This window comes from Lottia gigantea, assembly GCF_000327385.1.
Source record: "Lottia gigantea unplaced genomic scaffold LOTGIsca_44, whole genome shotgun sequence".
NCBI classification, from domain to species: domain Eukaryota; kingdom Metazoa; phylum Mollusca; class Gastropoda; family Lottiidae; genus Lottia; species Lottia gigantea.
Genome location: NW_008709540.1, coordinates 2,147,586 through 2,161,363, shown reverse-complemented (window position 1 = coordinate 2,161,363; position 13,778 = coordinate 2,147,586). Strand labels below are relative to the sequence as shown.

Genomic DNA, 13,778 nt, shown 5'->3' with positions numbered 1-13,778 from the left:
TACTAATTTTATAGATTATTACTAGTTTTATAGATTATTACCTAGTTTTATAGATTATTACTTAGTTTTATAGATTATTACTTATTTTGATAGATTATTACTTTGTTTTATAGATTATTACCTAGTTTTATAGATTATTACTTTGTTTTATAGGTTATTACCTAGTTTTATAGATTATTACTTTGTTTTATAGATTATTACCTAGTTTTATAGATTATTACTAGTTTTATAGATTATTACTTAGTTTTATAGATTATTACTAGTTTTATAGATTATTACTTTGTTTTATAAATTATTACTTTATCTTATAGATTATTACTTAGTTTATAGATTATTACTTTTTTTTTATAGATTATCATTTTGTTTTATAGATTATTATTTTGTTTTATAGATTATTACCTAGTTTTATAGATTATTACTTTGTTTTATAGATTATTACTAGTTTTACAGATTATTACTAGTTTTATAGATTATTACTTTTTTTATAGATTATTACTTTGTTTTACAGATTATTACTTTGTTTTATAAATCATTACTTTATATTATAGATTATTACTTAGTTTATAGATTATTATTTTTTTTATAGATTATTACTGGTTTTATAGATTATTACTTTGTTTTAAAGATTATTACCTAGTTTTATAGATTATTACTTAGTTTTTTAGATTATTACTAATTTTATAGATTATTACTAGTTTTATAGATTATTACCTAGTTTTATAGATTATTACTTAGTTTTATAGATTATTACTTATTTTGATAGATTATTACTTTGTTTTATAGATTATTACCTAGTTTTATAGATTATTACTTTGTTTTATAGGTTATTACCTAGTTTTATAGATTATTACTTTGTTTTATAGATTATTACCTAGTTTTATAGATTATTACTAGTTTTATAGATTATTACTTAGTTTTATAGATTATTACTAGTTTTATAGATTATTACTTTGTTTTACAGATTATTACTTTGTTTTACAGATTATTACTTTGTTTTATAAATCATTACTTTATTTTATAGATTATTACTTAGTTTATAGATTATTATTTTTTTTTATAGATTATTACTAATTTTATAGATTATTACTAGTTTTATAGATTATTACTTAGTTTTATAGATTATTAAATTGTTTTATGGATTATTACTTAGTTTTATGGATAATTACCTGACTTTATAGATTATTACTTTGTTTTATAGATTATTACTTTGTTTTACAAATTATTACTTTGTTTTATAGATTATTACTAGTTTTATAGATTATTACTTAGTTTTATAGATTATTACCTAGTTTTAAAGATTATTAAATTGTTTTATGGATTATTACTTAGTTTTATGGATAATTACCTGACTTTATAGATTATTACTTTGTTTAGATTATTACTTTGTCTTATAGATTATTACTTAGTTTTATAGATTATTACCTAGTTTTATAGATTATTACTTAGTTTTATAGATTATTACTTAGTTTTATATATTAATACCTGAAGATAGGAGCAGATAGGACAATGTGTAAGTTACAGGGCGGTTGAGTTGTAACTTACAGACTCCCAAAACTTGTCTGGGAGAAAAAGGTGTCTGAAGGTGATTCCTTTCACCTTTTCATTTGGTTATCTCTCGTTTGCTCTATGTGTAAAATACACTGACTAAATTTGGTCATATCCTCAAACAAAATCTGTTTGTGTTTATTCTGTTGAGAATAGTAGTTTGTAGATATTCTAAGACTCATATATTCTAAATTCCCTTCAATTTTCTAAATTTCAATTCTTGATTTAAAGTTCGCAATCTGCTGTATACATTAATATTAATTTCAATGACTCTGTATACAAATTTAATTAATAATACCTCAAACTAACTAGACGTTAGATTTAAAAATTTAATCTAATGTTGACTAGACCTATTGAAATGTGACAACAGGTGTTCTGAAAGAGAAAGAATTTTATGTTTCGTTTATGTCACCAGCTACAGAATAAATGACATTGAACCTCAAATTCAGTCAGATCCAAATTCCGATTTTGGTCCTTTTTAAAGAAAATAAGTTGAAAAAGTACCTCGAGGACACTTCTCCATCGACATAGACTAAAGATATATTTCACTAAATTCAGTTTAAAGCTGTAGTCTCTATTGAGTTCACAAACAAGTTTTGATGCATTTTTCTTAAGTCAAGGGCAATAACTCGAAAATTCTATAGATGGTCTCTTTGTATGCTGGCATTGACATTGTGTTTAGCAAAAGAGAGGTCAACTGTGTCATTTAACAGTACTAGTTTATCACTCATTATTTACTCTGACAGACTATCAAAATATGTTAAAAATTTTGAAATATTATTGGGTCACCTTGTCCTTTGCACCTGCTGTTCTCAGCATTTTGCTCAACATTTTAAATCATTATTTGAACTGAAAATATTTTACCCTTACCTTTCATGTCTAACCCAGTGCACTGTTCATATTTATGTTTTGAACTGTGCTGGGATGTGCACAAATATAATACATGTAGCTACATATAAATATCCATATTAACAACAAATATTCATAAAGCAGGATCTGTCAAGCTGTAAAAATGTCCTTTATCAAAAGCGGAAGAAAGTAAAGTTTTATTTGTTCTTCACTTTTAACCAATAAAACTGATTTCTAGAGCTACATATTTTTTCTTATGAACATGCTTCATTAACACAAGTTTTACAATATTTTCAATCTCAAAGTAGACTGAGACCTATTTCATGAAGTGGCTATCACCCATACAGGATTATCATGGTATACATTTTATCTTTCAAACAGTCAGAGGCTATTTAAGCAATAAACTGTTACCTTATGGAGGTTATGGTCGTATATCAGGACAAAAGTTGGCTGGAAAATTGAATAAATGCGCATTTTGTCCTGATATATGACCATAACCGCCATAGGGTAACAATTTATTGCATATATTTACGTTTTCAAGACATTCTAATTTTCAATGAATAACGACGTCATTGGTTAAAATTACTACGCCTAATGTTTTGGTGATGAGGCAATGGCGTTTATTGTGATATAAACGTCACACAAATTTGCATCAGTCCAATTGACAAAACAATAGCTAATGTAAATATTGTTTGGTATCTAGTATTGTGACTAAGGTAAAGACCACATTTAATCATCTTACACATTGACTTGATCATGAAAACTGATCACTCTAATAACCTAGCCAGTGTTTGAAGAACAATTCATAAATTGCTTATAGACCTATTTCACAAAAATGTTTTTTCTTTCAATCGACCCAATCTGGTCCCCGATGAAACTTTTCTTCCATTAGTCCAATTGTAGTCTTGAATTGCCTCTTCCCCTTAAGATAAAAAGTAGTGCCCGAAGGCTCCCAACCTTTCGCAAAAATGTTGCCCATCGACCCAAATAATGATCGAGAACTAAAAATAATGCTTAGTGAAATGGATGTATTAAGTACATCATACTATATTATCATATTAAAAATCATAAGTCTCACGTTACTTTGTTATGTGACTACAGACCACATTTAAATATTTTACACATTGACTTTGTTTTAAAGTTTCATTTTATTCAGCTCATAAACCATGATCATTAGTGGCAAGTGTAGTTATTAATTAAGTGTGTTTAATCAAATAAAAAAAAAGAAATCACTTACTTCCACATGTAACAACAGAATATAAGGGAGAGAATGAGAGTTAATGCCCCTATCCCTAGCAACGGTAGAGACACTGAGAATGGTATATTGTTGATCTTCATCAAACTTGTATATTAATCAACAGTAAAACTGAAAAATAGAAATAGAAAGATTTTTACTGAGGAACAGTGGCCAACTAAGCACATTTGAGCCTCAGACTAATAGGCTTCCTATGAGCCTCTTTGTCAATGTCAAAATGACTGCATTTTATACCTTGACTGCTATAGCCACCTTTCTTGTATTAGGAAATTTGTAAATGCAGTGGTTTGGTTGGATTGTACATTAGCGAATACATACAGCCAATCAGAGTCCTTGACAGAAAGTCTGTAAAAAGCCGTTAAGCTAGGGCTGGGCGATACTGGTTCAAGGTGATATCGTGATATTATCCATTAATATATGGTGATATGGGTATATATTGTCATGTTTCCTTCAGTATAGTTTTTACTGGTTTTTGATACAAAATGTTGTTGTTTTTCTATCTAAAAATTTCAAAGTAAGGAAAGACAATAAATATATCTTAAAAACATCTGAGTCTTGAATTTCATTCAAAAAACATATGTTTCAAACATTAAGTTATTTGTTGAAATTGTGTAGATGATCTTTTCTGGACAGTAATTTAACAATGAATCATAATAACTACTATACAGTCAAGTAACCTAATTTCGTGGAAACCTATTTTTCGTGGATTTCTGGAAAGGATTAATAATTTACATGTGCGACATCGCGTGACTTCCGTATTTGCTTGTTTTGATAAACGTGGGTTTTCTGTACAATATCAGCAAGTAGAATGAATCCAGTAGTTTTAAGCAAGGTGAAATTATTAATGTATACTTTGACAAATACAAAATGGCGGATTTCAGTTATTACCAAACGTCACCATTTTTCATCGGCTGAATTTCCTTATAATCCCAAGTGGTAATCAGAATTCCAAGTGTCGTCTGCTAGAATATAGTCCAACGAATGAAGTCACATGATCAACTAGCGGATTCCGTGTCAGCAGAAAATTTCTATGGAACACAAAGTGGACCATATTCTTATGTTGTTTCAGTCACTTTTCACAATAAATCACGCTAAGTATCTTATTTTGTCAGTCACTATTTTATTTTAAAATCCTGGTTCTTTGAAGGAATTGTCACTAAATACATAAGAGAAGTTAATTATACCACCCGGTATCCATACAACATGTTTTTCTCGACTTATTTATAGATCAAACATTGTACACGAAAATAGGTGACGCATTCTGCCGCCGTTCCCGAGTTGGTTGCTCATAAAATATGGGTCAAAGTGAAGAATTCATAAAGAAAATCGAAATAAACCAATTTTAATTATTTTGTAGAATATCTGAGAAAACATCCAAGACATAAAAATTTTTTTTCATTTTTTTTAACTTTGACGAAATTCGGTGTTGAATCCACGAAAATAGGTTACACCACTGTATATCACAATATTTCGGTATTTTTTAATCAGGTGATATTACTAATGATATAAATTCCTATACCGGTATGTATCATGATACTGGTATATCGACTAGACCTTCGTTAACTATTTTTATAATATCAGGAGCCACAGAAATCAGATAGAAAATTACAATGATCCAATGGATGGCAATAATGGTGCCAATACACATAAAAAAAGCTAAAAGCCCATTTACAACTCCAATAATTGTATTAATTCAATGTAAATTACAACACTAGTCCATCCTACTGAATTAACATATCATAATTACATAATTTAACTATATACTCATGTTATGTAAGTAAGCAGTCAGTATCATTAATGTTTCAACGTTTATTCACAATTTTTCACAAAAACTAAATTTAGTTTGATTTCAAACAAAGAAGATTAAAATATCAATTCATAGACTAAAATACATTGATGTGTTTCACTTGAATTCATTGGGACAAAGACTTTTTTTAAAAAAATGAAAACAATGTACCCGTAGATAATTGAATTTGTCAAAGGGATGCTGTCAACAAAAAAAAAAAACAGACTAGAAAATAAGTTAGGTGGTTCAACAGTTATCGTTTTAAATTTTCATTGAGGATTGTTCAGAATATAGACAAGATATTTATTTGTCTTATAAATGAACTTTAAAAAATGTTTTTTTCCAATGTTTGTAAAAAAGGATTCAATTAACCTTGCGCTGTCTTATTTGTGTTGCTTTGTATTTACACGTCATTGTTAGCCTAGCAACGTAGGGGTGGTGCTTAAAGCTAATTGGCAGGAGTTGTGTTGCTGTTTTTTCCCACTTTTCTGACAATAATGATAGGTTTAACTATATTATGGCAATAATTTTATCTTCAGTGATAGATTCCTGAACCCTACTGAATGTAAATATAAGAATTGCATGTAGATTTTTTTGCATTCATTGGTTGATGAACACAAACAAATTTAGAACTTTAATTTACTTAGTAGTTAGGCAAAGATTACAAAAATTTTAATTGTCTGATAACCTTCAGGCTTATAAAGGGCCAGAAAACCTATTTTGAAACACACGAGAAAACAGATCACTGGACTTACCAAACAAACTTGAAGCCAGGTTACATAATGACAATTATTTTTTTTTATTAACTAAGTCTAAATTTTTAGATAAGCAAAGCATGACAAACCTTGTGGCTAACATTTTGTCAGTTTGCCCTTCACATGGATTTTCTAAGTACGGTAAAAAATTCATCACATTTTACAATCTTTCCCTATAAAGATGCTTTGTTGTTTAATGTGACATGTAGATGACTCAATAGATTAAAATTCATTTTATTAGGCCTAAATCTAGACTATTTTCAAATCCATTCTCCACATATTAGACTGTAGATTCCTTTTTTCTTATGCCATCCCTTGTCATTGTCTATATGTTATATTATAAACTTGAAAAACAGCAGATATCATTTTCCTTTGTTGATTGAATTTCAAATTCAATTGAATGTTAATCACCTGGAAGGCAGCTGACACACATGACCTGTTTTTGTCAACTGTCAAACAGTAACTCAAAACCAAAACAAAGCCACATTTTTGTCAAACTTACTTACCAAAATAGTAGAGACATGGCCTGTGCTTTCGTTGATTTTGCATCATTAAAGAGACAACCTTCCTACATCTTGCTCGGTTGACATGAAAATCAACAAAATCTTGATAATTTAAATGATAAAAATAGATTGACAAATATTTTATCAACAAGTTTATCGATGTAGGTCATAGGTCAGCTGATCACATGACCTATTTACCAGAATTTGGTTTGTAGTCGATATTACGACATTCATGTCATTCAAAACATCATAAAATGTTAAATTATTAAAAGAGTCAAAGTTTCATTTACAGAAAAGTTTACAAAAATGATAACTTTAATAAAGATTTATTGCCCATTTAGCAAAACCATTATAAATAGGGCAAGTCAAAGAATTTTTTATTACGACAAACAAAAGACTTTTTTATGGCAAATAAAACGTATCCAAAGTCAAGGACGTTTCCATCTTTACTTAGATTGCAAAATTTCAACATACTGACGCAATGGTTTCGAAATATTGATACCGATTTAGCTCTTACTCAACTAAAATGGTCAAGCTGATTTGTCGAGTCAAAGATTCGCTTTTTACCCCGAAGTTTCTAAAGAAGAACAGACGACATGTTGCCAAGTGGAAGAAAAGTGAAAAAGAGTCCACGAAAAGGTTCAAAAGAGGAAAATATGGAAGACGGATTTCAGCTGGACTATTTACCTGATGACATCCTATATCATATCCTGTCATTCCTTGATGTCAAATCTTTATGTACCATTTGCAGAGTCAGCAAATTGTTAAAGTATTTTGCAACCAAGGATTGTGTTTGGATGCCATTATTGAAAAATCAGAGGGTTCAGATGAGATATAAGACACCTGTTCACTATGACACCACAGAAAGGTACATAACTGAATAAGCCAATTCGGAACTATACATGCACATTCGAACACAACGTCGATTTTACGTGGCAGTCTATAGTCAGCAATGGAAAAAGATATAAGCTTAATAGGGGTAACTACTTAGACAGTTATCGATTTATCAGAGGCAGAAGTAGGGAATTACTGTGTTGCGCATGGGCATGAATAGTACCAATTTGGCTTATTAAGCTGACAAGGACCTGAAATTGACAGTGACATTTCTTCCTAATCCATATATGGCTTATATTGCTTCCACTGATGTGGACCCAGGCAGGGTATGCTTACTCTTCTAGACACCTGACCCACTTTTCATTAAGAAATACTTACTGACTTATGATTGATATACTTCCTCAAGTGAAACGTTGTTTTGGATTTCGTTTTGTGGTTCAAATCATTAGTACCATACTTGGTTTATTTATTCTGTGAATACTTTATTTTAACCATTTTTCTAAAGGATTTTTCATTGACCAGTGTATATTTCTGTCTGTCCATGATGGTAACAGAATCGCACATCATTACAGAATGAATTGAAATATCAACTCCAAAATACCACTGAGCAGCATGTTGATTGTCTTAAAGGGACAGGTTTGCCATCTGTCAATTGTATCTTAGTCTCAGAAACAAGCATTTTTTAGCCAAGCTTACCAGTACTGGTAATGGTGTTGACATCTTACCAAAAACATTTGAGCCTTCAAATCTATGTGTGTCCAGAATTATTGACGTTATAAAGTTAAAAAGACAACTCGTCTTCTCTTGAAACTCAACCATATATGAAAAAGACATATATAGGAAGGGAAATCCCTAGTTTGAAGAGACTTCTGAAGACTATTTACATATATTCAAGACCAATATCAACCCCCAAAAATGGAGAATCTGTCCCTTTAACTCCACCCACATGGATTATAGAGTTGACTCCCACTGTTTTTTTTCTTTCATTTACATTTTCTAGTTATCAAATGGTTATTTGTTACCTTATGTCCTGTAACCAATATCTAGGCTGCTTATTTCGTCTCAAAATCTCCCAAAAAAATAACCTTTGTTTATTTTTTCAGAATTTCAGTGAACCTGAGCACTAAGCAAAGATATAAAGCTAGCATCAAATGGGAAAAGGGGGATTTTTATGAACCCTGTTTGGTTTCATTTCAAACCAAGTGAGAACATTTTTAATATTTTTTTAATGATTTCTTGTCACGGGTCATTTTGTGTCTTGACAATTATGGGATAGACCCAAATATGTGAATTAGCATTAGAATTCAATGTTATTGGCTAGATACTGGTATACTATGTAGGGTCCTTATTTTGGTCAGTGCATGAAATCTGTGAAATCATCTTTACATTATTCCAGTTGACTCAGCTGATAGTCTGGGAAAGGTCAATGCCAAGAGGTTTGACCAAGAACAAACTGGTAGATAGGTTCTCTTATCCTTGTCAAAATTGTTATTTCTAACTTTGTTGGCATTTTTTTCAGGGAAAATAATTTCCATTTGGAATTTCCAGATTTCCAATATCATGACTTATTCATTTATTGAGCATATTCTTCCATTGTAGATTGATGCCATGGTTACAGAGAGACGACCAATCAAATATCTGGTTATCTGTGAAAAATAAGATACGATGTTATCATCTGGATAAACATGGAAATCCCCGGGAATCCAAGGGAAGACAACTGAGTGGGTTTAGAGATGATGTCAGTAAATTTGTTATTACAGATGGGCTTTTAGTCGGTGGATGCAGGTGGGTTTGGTTTTAGCGATAATTACTTTACGAACAGTCATTACATTGCTATGAATGCTAGGGGCCTTTTTGCTGAAAACTGAACTTAATTGTCAACAATTTTAGTGTCACCTTAGCTGATTCTTTAAGCTTTCAGGAGAGTATCTTCAATAACACCAAACACACACACACAGTTCTTATTAGGTAAAGGTAACTTTTTTAAAGTCAACAGATTACCAGGTTATTAAACTGTTCAGGTAACTTGTTCCATAATCGAGGTGCTACTATACTGAATGATCTCCAAAATGAAAAGTCATGTTATTTTCAGAGATGGAAGTTTAGGCTGTTGGAACAGCGACACCAGTGATTTGTTATTTAAATATTCCAATCTTCATACCAGTGATACTCATTGTATAGATTATTGTAATAATATTGTAGTATCTGGATCTCGAGATAAAACAGTTAAGGTAGGTCATAGGCATTGGCTGTGCTAGGCATTATTAAACTATGTATTTCACATGGATCAGAATTACCCATTTTGGACCATTTTTACTCAAATCAATGGCCCTATCTATCATTTAACTGATGACAATGATAGAGTCAGAATTTGGTCCATGTTACCAAGACTTAATGATCCTGTTTTGGTAACATTTAGATGAAAACATTTTGAATATAGCAGTGATAAGAATGTGCATGGCAAGTTATTATAGCAACAAAGTCCTTAATTTACACTGATAATTTGGATAGAAATGGGAGAGTTATTTTTGAAGGAATTGTGCGAAAAACTGAGTGTACTAATTGTTAATTAAGCAGTTTGACTTAGTTTTGGCTTTGTAATGGCTTAATGTTATTAGTTGAAACTTTTAAAATACGTAGGAGACATATTTTATTTGAATCTGTACAGTAGTTTTCTAACATCTTCCAAAAAGCCTCAAAAAATTGGTTTATGTAAACTTCTTAAATAGTTTTGGTGTTATAAACTTAACAGCTGCTTTTTTTAGTTGAAACTTTCAGATACATTAAGAGACATGTTTCTCTAGATTATGGTGTATAGTTTTGAGCAAAAGACGTGATTTTGTCCATACGCCAGATCCAATTTCTGCTGCCAGCTAACTTGATATTGTGTTTTCAGGTTGTATCTATGTATAATGAATGTGAAGAGAATCTACTACGTAAAACTATTTATATGGGAGATAGAGTTTGGTCTCTAAAAATATCACCATGTGGAGAGTAAGAGTTCTTTTTCACTATTTTATAGGACCTTTAATTCTTGATGATCTGATATTGAACTTGAATATTAGGAATTATTAAGGATCTATTATAGTTACAATCAACTAATATTTAGACTTTATCATATCAATTGATGGCCTTAATGAGATTGTAAAGAGGTTTAAATTTTTTTCACGAAAGGTTTTTATGTGATTAAGCATATTATGCAATTAGTGACGTCATCAAACACTTAGTTTAAGTGGAATTGTAGGAATGACAGACGTCTGATTGAAAATGGGAATGATGCACATTGATGCTATCAGTGTCTACGATGCATATTAAAATTTGTAGAAAACCTCTTTACAATTATCTACAGTTCCAATACGTTCTGTGACAAATGTGGGCACATATAAAGAGGGCACATGCACTCTAAAACACCTAATCCGCTCTGGAACTGGGTTTATCAGCTCATAATACCTTCTCTTATTCACACTTAGTTTTTGAGACACTGAAGGTGAGGTTCATAACACAAATAAGGTATCTTTAAGATGGCAACGTGATATGAATGAATAGCCTATTTTACGTCATTTGACAATCGCTCAACAGCAAGAAAATTGACTTAAAACTGTCATTTCCCAGAAATTTACAAATCTTGAAATAGCATAATCAATTCCAAATTTAATGGTGTAAAATATGATTAGTTTCGAGTTAGGATTGGAGAAAGAGGCTTTAAAGACGTCATGCTGTGACATAACGTTACCTTTTCAAGGTTTGCCTATGAGCCTTGTTATGGATTCAATATGGTTGACACGTGAATAAGGTCTATACACATGATGGTGACACATAAGACACATGCTGTATAGTGACAAGATGGCTTATTTATAAGATATATATACTGTTTCTCAGTTAGGTCATAAACTATTTGACTCGAATGAATACTGTTTTTTCAGAAGCCTAGCAACAGGAACTGCTGGTAACCGTGGACTACCAGCTTTAACTACCTGGGATTTATCCACGTAAGTTGTTTGGTAGATTCTTTATGGACATTTTTTTTATAAGGTTTGCAATGACTAAGGGCTGACAGTGGCTCGATAGTTATATGCTGGCTTGTAACTTGAAGATCTAGAGGTCTAGGGTTTGACCTTGCATAGCTCAAAGTAATACCTTCAGGTTTTTCAACTCAGTTTACCCCCGATAGTGATGCATGTTGGAAAAGACATGTAAAACACATCTAGTTCTTTGAATGGAACAAAAGACTAAGGTTCCATGTGATATTGGTTGTGTCCAAAATGCTAATAGTTCTGTCCTGAAAAAAAATTGCATTGCACATAGCATGGTATTGCCCTTCCACATTAATCCAATTAAGGTGCAGGACACAAAAAATTTGTTTATTGAATATTTGAAGAAAGAAAATTGAAATTTTTAAAAATTTTAGAGGGGAGATGTTATCAACTTTAGACCCAGACCACCAGAAAGGAGCTGGTATACTCAATATGAAATATGAAGATAGAAACACTCTATTGACCTGTGGTTATGATACAAGATTACGCATGTGGGATTTACGCACTGATATGTGGTATGTAATCTTTTGGTCTAACCTGATAAACACTGTGTTACAAAATGTCAGTGGAGAGGGTAAAAATTTGATTGGTTGAAGCAGATGTCATCGAGTTGGGTCAAAAGGTTAATTTGTTGAAAGTTCAAGAGGGGCTGTTGTTAGGCCCTAACTAAAATGGCTATATTAAAAAATAAGCTAATATTTGGACGGCCGCCCAGATATCAGTTTTGCACCCATTGATGGGTATATTGCCAGATTTAAAGATGTCTGCTGAAAATTGCAATGGTCTGTATCAGGCCTGTGCAACCTTTCCGCAACGGCGGGCCACATTTAGGGGATGCGAGTAGGCTGTGGACCACGTAACCAACCATCAATGAATCATGGAATGTGATTTCAATGTGCATTGCAAATCTGCGGGCCACACCGACAGTGACAAGAGCAAACGCACTTTCAAATTTTATATGAGCCATAGGTTGCACAGGCCTGGTCTAAATGGATACTATCAGTGTACACAATACACATGAAAATAGCCGAACCTCTTTACGATCACTTTAATGTGTCTTATCAATTTATACGCAACACATTTATGGATGAAAATATAAGAAAGAAAGATTTTGGCTTAAAATGGTCCTTAGACATTCAGGATGGCTATTTGACTCATTTCATGTCTACCCAGTCTACCTCAATAATACTTGACACTTTCTTCTGATATAATGTTTTAATTTGCATTCAAATTTCTTTCAGTGTTGCTTCTTGGGTGGAGCCATTTGATTCTACTGTATTTAGTTTTGAAACAGATAATAATGTTTCTATGGTAACTGGTACTGCCTTATATGGTATGTGCAGACTGTGGGATAAACGTACTACTAAACCAATTCAGGTTTGTTTTTTTTTGATTGACCAAGACTAATCTCATGCTGCAAACATAGGATGTTTAGGATACTCAAGCCTCATTAGGGCAACTAGTTTTGGACTGGTCGTAGGATCTGGGAAATGAAAAATGAAAGTAGCTCTTCAGCTTATTTACTTTAGAAACCCTGCTTTATTGTGACATAACAATTTTAGACAAAAACTCTAATATTCACTCAATATTTCTCTAAGATACTCTACGCAACTGGATTGTCTTTAAGGCAACTATTTCTGAAAGGTTACAAATATTTGTATGTGATTCTTGTTTTTTTTAATTTCAGAAATATTATATTGATCACAGTAGAAGTCCTGTATATTCTTTAACCTTTGACCCTGGTAGACTTTACGCAGCCTTAGACCTAGGTCTATATAAACTAGACTTTACTTGAATCCTGTACAATTCTTGTGATAAAATTCTCCTCTATGGTAGAATGCATGCAAACTTCTTAAAAACAGGAAGAGTGATCAATCTTTTATAACTCTGTTTTCACAAATATATGAGTTTTAGTTATGTTGTGAGGTCAGTAGAGGCAGTGATCCTGGTTTTATTTGGCTATATTTTGTATCTTTATTTCCAACTGATATTCAAAATGTACTCAGTAAATTGTTGCTCACTTTCACAGTAAGCACAGATATTGATTCGCTTATAGATGTTTAAGTAAATATGCAAATTTAGTGTAAGCTATTGTTATAAGGTACCCAATACTGAGAGAATTACAAATGCCAAGAGGTTAGAGCCAGAACCAGCTTGTAGAAAGGATCTAGATCCTGGAAACCTTTGTTTTTATTCTTGTAAGATATGGTAGTTTCT

General features: G+C 31.4%; 2 protein-coding genes across 2 annotated transcripts; both read left to right on the top strand.

The window, feature by feature from the left end:
- Nucleotides 1–481: 481 nt before the first annotated feature.
- On the top strand, nucleotides 482–1,021 carry LOTGIDRAFT_123455 (hypothetical protein; the record flags this gene model as incomplete). The annotated part of the gene is made up of 2 exons (XM_009060827.1): nucleotides 482–559; nucleotides 923–1,021. Coding segments are annotated over 2 exons (177 nt in total), but the record flags the coding sequence as incomplete, so codon positions are not given.
- A 6,328-nt stretch (nucleotides 1,022–7,349) lies between these two features.
- LOTGIDRAFT_123420 (hypothetical protein) lies at nucleotides 7,350–13,356 on the top strand (the record flags this gene model as incomplete). Its single annotated transcript, XM_009060826.1, has 9 exons — nucleotides 7,350–7,561; nucleotides 8,656–8,712; nucleotides 9,109–9,312; nucleotides 9,620–9,762; nucleotides 10,452–10,521; nucleotides 11,451–11,516; nucleotides 11,936–12,073; nucleotides 12,803–12,938; nucleotides 13,249–13,356. 9 exons carry the CDS (start codon nucleotides 7,350–7,352, stop codon nucleotides 13,354–13,356), a joined length of 1,134 nt encoding a protein of 377 aa, XP_009059074.1.
- Nucleotides 13,357–13,778: the final 422 nt, after the last annotated feature.